This window comes from Balearica regulorum, chromosome 5 (assembly GCF_011004875.1).
Source record: "Balearica regulorum gibbericeps isolate bBalReg1 chromosome 5, bBalReg1.pri, whole genome shotgun sequence".
NCBI classification, from domain to species: domain Eukaryota; kingdom Metazoa; phylum Chordata; class Aves; order Gruiformes; family Gruidae; genus Balearica; species Balearica regulorum.
Genome location: NC_046188.1, coordinates 35,071,437 through 35,075,545, shown reverse-complemented (window position 1 = coordinate 35,075,545; position 4,109 = coordinate 35,071,437). Strand labels below are relative to the sequence as shown.

Here is a 4,109-nt window from a genome sequence, read left to right as displayed (position 1 = left end):
AATTGGTTTCAGGCTCCTACCGAGGCGAGACGGGGAGCGGGAGAGCGGTGAGGCGGGAGGAGGCGATGCGCGGGGTCGCCCTGCTCCCCCCGGCCTCCTCCGCCCCGCGTAGCCCCGCTCCCTACGCTGCCGGCAGAGCCGGCCGGGCTGCGGAGCCGCGGCTGGCACCGACATGGGAACCTTAGGGAAAAGAAGAGAAAACCAGTGAGTTCTCCGTTGTTGTTTTACTCTTCCGCTCCCCGCGGCGGTGGTACGGTGCCCCGCCGCGGGGCAGGCTGCGGTCCGGCGGTGGTTGGCGGGTCTCGGGGTCACACGCCGCCGCGCCTGGGAGCGTGAGGTGCCCGCCCGGGGCGGTGGGGACGGGTGCGATGCGCTGCCCCCCGCGGCGGGGCTGGCGTGGGCTTCCGTGGGGCGCGGGGGCGGCGGTCCGGGCGGCTGGGGCTCCGCGGCGGCCGGCGGAAGCCCTCCCGGGTGGGAAAGAGAGGGGGGAAAAGAAGCGTGGGAGGGGGGGTGTGCGGGGAGGAATTTGTTTCACCCTTTTGGGTGCAAGTGTGCGCCGGGCTGGTCGGTGAGCACGGGGGGGGAAGAGCCTCGCGTTACTGTCCCAGCGGGAGGGGCGGCTCGGCCCTCGCCCGGGCTCCGGTTACCTGCGGCACCGCCGGCGGGTTGCCGGGGCGGGGGGGAGCGAGGAGCTGTGGCCGGGGAGGAAGGCTGTCCCCTCCTCGCTGGGGAAGCGCTACCTGCCCCGGGTGTCGGTTCCCGAGCTGATGATAATTTGTTTGTGGCTTCTTCCCCACCGCTAAATAGCGTGCTGTGGTAATAATGTGGGGTGCTCGTCCCCCGTCCCCATCGTGGTCCCCCCACCCCCGCCGCCCCCAGCACAGCTTTAATCTGTTTTTCATGTCAAGTAACTGTTGCAGGGGGTCTGTTCTCCTGAGTGGTTAATTTCAGACATGTCACCGGCTGAGTTTTGCCTGTCCAGTGTGCCAAGTCGGCCACAGAATTAATGTGAACTTTTTTGGGGAGTGTGGACACTTTAGTTTTTCTACACTCTGTTGCCAAGACCTAAAATACCTTCTTTTGTAACTCCTACTTTATTACTACTGCACTGCTAGGATCATCTGTCTTGTGCTGAAGAGGAACCAGGATAAAGTTAGGAGAGGGATTTAAGCCTGTAAAAAGAAAACCCTGAAAGCTGATCAGGCCCTTGCTCTTTTTATTTGAGAACAGGAAGTCAGATCACAAAGCTAAGAGGGAAATTTAGAGAAAGGGGGAAGGGAAGAGAACATTCTTTGCATTGACACTGTCAGCTTATCTGGAGGAGCTGAGCGATGGTCACTACCTCTGCAGGGTCAGGCCTGTATTTTCCTGACTTTGCAAGTATGAAGGCCTGGGTCAGTGTTAGGTTGTAAGTGACATCATGTGCGGTTTCGTGGCTTTCCCAGCACTCAAATGAGACAGAAATGTAAGATAAGGGTTGAAATTCAGTGGGATGAGGTAGGGTCCAGTCTGTCGTCTTAAGGCATGCATATTTCCAGCATCATCCAGGAATGCTTACACAGGGATGTTTGCGTCTTTACCTTCCCTATCTGTATGTAATATGCACACTGGATACATTTCTATGCCTTTTCTCCCCAGAACTGTCAGTTTATTAATAAAGTCTTGCATAGTGTTCCAAGAAAAGTCGTATGAAGGCTTTAAGATAGCATCTTAAAGATGCTGGATTCCTTGTTTAAGATGACTGTGGAGTGTAAATTGTCCCTGAAAAAAACCCAAGTCTTACTGAAACAGCAGTGGTTGTTGCCCTTTTGTGAACTGTGGGGTTATACTCTCAAGTCAGATTTTGAGGTCGTTCCTGTTATTTGCAGGCAAAAATATTTCAGCATGTAATTATCGATGTAATAATGTACCTACTTACTATTCCATACAGAATTATGAACTTGTATACAAACAATGAACAGCCCTTAATATTATCTGTAAACATACACATTCTTGAAATCTGAGAAGATTGAAATCTATGTGATCAAAATACAATCCTAAAACTAGATACGTGCTTTATTTTGGTCTCACTTACTTACTTTTGTTATTAAAGACATTAATTTAGTCATGTATGCAATTTTAAAACAACTTAGTTGGAAATAATAGTATAGAATGGATGCAAATTAATTGGCTGTGTTTTTTGGGGTTTTTTGTTTTGTTTTTTTAATTGTGAAATACTCCACAGTAAAGTTGCACTGATATTTTGTTTACTTAACAGTGATTTTCAAAATGAAATTAATAAAGCTAGTCTGGTGTTTTCCAATGTGTGTAATATTTGATGATAGTTATATTTTTCTCCTTTACTTTTGATGGACACACGAATATGTGGTGCTAGATTACTGCATAATAATACTCCTTTTACATAGTTTGAGGGGTTTTTATGCTTGTGCTGAAATTGTAATGTAAACATAAATCCCCAACAAAGAAATAAGACTTCTCGTAATCTTGACAGATCATTGAAGGAGCTCTATAACCGTGTGCTCTACAATCTACATTTAGCAGAAAAGAAAAGTCAGTTATTGAGCAGTCTCTTTGGTGTACGTATTAAGTGGGAGGGTTATGTCTTTCAGCACCCTAGCTACAGGGAGTTGTCCTTCAAATCTCCCCTCCTTTCCCATGCAGTGTAAAATTTACCACTGGATCTTCTTGTATTTACTTCGTTATTGTGCTTTCTTTTAGGCAACCTGCCCAAGCATGCAGCACTGCCCCTGAATCGGCACTTGAGCTGAAGCAGATCAGTCATTGTCCCAGCCTCTCAAATCTTACCCAGGTCACGATGGTGCCGTTGGGGCACTTAGCCAAAGGGGCCACTTTGGAAGATCTTCTTGAAACCTGCATTCAGTCTTTTGGTGAGTGTCTGGAGGTTTTTAGGATCGTATTAATTTGTTTCTGTGCTGGCTATGTTTTGGTCACTTACTAATGAACTACATTGATTTATTAGTGGAGTTGAAAGGCATAACTGAGAATTTTCTATACTGTAGGTGACTGCATATTTTTATAGGTTTGTGGATCTGTTTATGCATATGTGTGTAATATATGCTAAGAGTTTAGTGTGACTACTGTTTTTTCGGAGAGAATAAGACAACTGCCAATCGTCTATATTTCTATGTATGGTTTTTTGTTGTTCCTTCAAGTACCAAGTTGGTGAACTTTAGCAAGTAATCATTATATTTTGCATATTGCAGTAATATTCTCATAATATGTGTCAACAACGTGACATGTTTATATTAAACATTTTGAAATGAGCAGGGCTATTTTTAAACTAGGTGAAATAACATTGGGTTGCTTCTTGCATTATCGTTATAGATTTAAAGTTGCTTCTCTACTAAAGAGAAAGAATCCAAACAAAAATCACAACTGTATATCCTTTTAAGCCTATCAGTCATCCATTTGTTTTCTTACAATAAGAACTGTAATATACGGACAAACATGACTGTTGCCTGAGCCCTATATCCCTACTTTCCTTTTCCAACTTTTTCATTAGTAAATGTGTTTATTTTTGTAGTATTAAAATATGTTAGTACTGAAGGCACTCACAAGCAAATTATTCAGAATAATTTTAAGTAGTGCATCTGTTTGTTAATGCCATATCTTTCAGAGCTATGAGCTATTCCCAAAGCATATGTGGCAAAGTCTTAGTTGCAGGGTAGTCCTTAGGAAATAAATGTACTTGAACACCCACTAAACTCTAAAATAAATAATCTATTTCGTTAAATAGTAACACATGGTACTGATCTAGTGATACAGCACGTAAATACCGTATAATCAATAACTAATCTTTCACATTCTTTGGAAATTTTTTTTTTTAACTTTAAAGCCTTCTAATCAGCATTTGCAGAGAAATGCATGTCTGAGAAAAGTTAATGAAACATGTAATTGTCAGTAATGCTTTGTTTATTTTTGGCTTTTCTCCTCCATTTAATTATTGTAAAGAACATATCCACTGAACTGCTATAAAGCCCTAATTCCTAAATAATTGTTGGTTCATATTTTTCTAAGTTTTGGTTCACTAGTTAGATAAGACATCTAAAGCATGTGTGAGGCCTGCATACAGTTTTAATATCGTGACT

The 4,109-nt window shown here is 43.9% G+C and overlaps 1 protein-coding gene across 5 annotated transcripts in view; it reads left to right on the top strand.

Annotated features, from left to right (window-relative positions):
- Nucleotides 1-4,109, top strand: part of RASGRP1 (RAS guanyl releasing protein 1) — a 51,811-nt gene that overhangs the window by 7,502 nt on the left and 40,200 nt on the right. For 4 of the 5 annotated variants that reach the window (XR_012835669.1, XR_012835668.1, XM_075754114.1 and 1 more), the window contains exons 1-2: nucleotides 70-204; nucleotides 2,719-2,888. Coding sequence is in view for 3 of the 5 variants with exons in the window: in XM_075754114.1 (XP_075610229.1) it covers nucleotides 173-204; nucleotides 2,719-2,888 (202 nt within the window). In the remaining 2 variants the exon portion in view is untranslated. Of the gene's footprint in view, nucleotides 1-69; nucleotides 205-2,718; nucleotides 2,889-4,109 lie in introns of those variants that run through there. The other variant, XM_075754116.1, reaches the window with a different exon arrangement.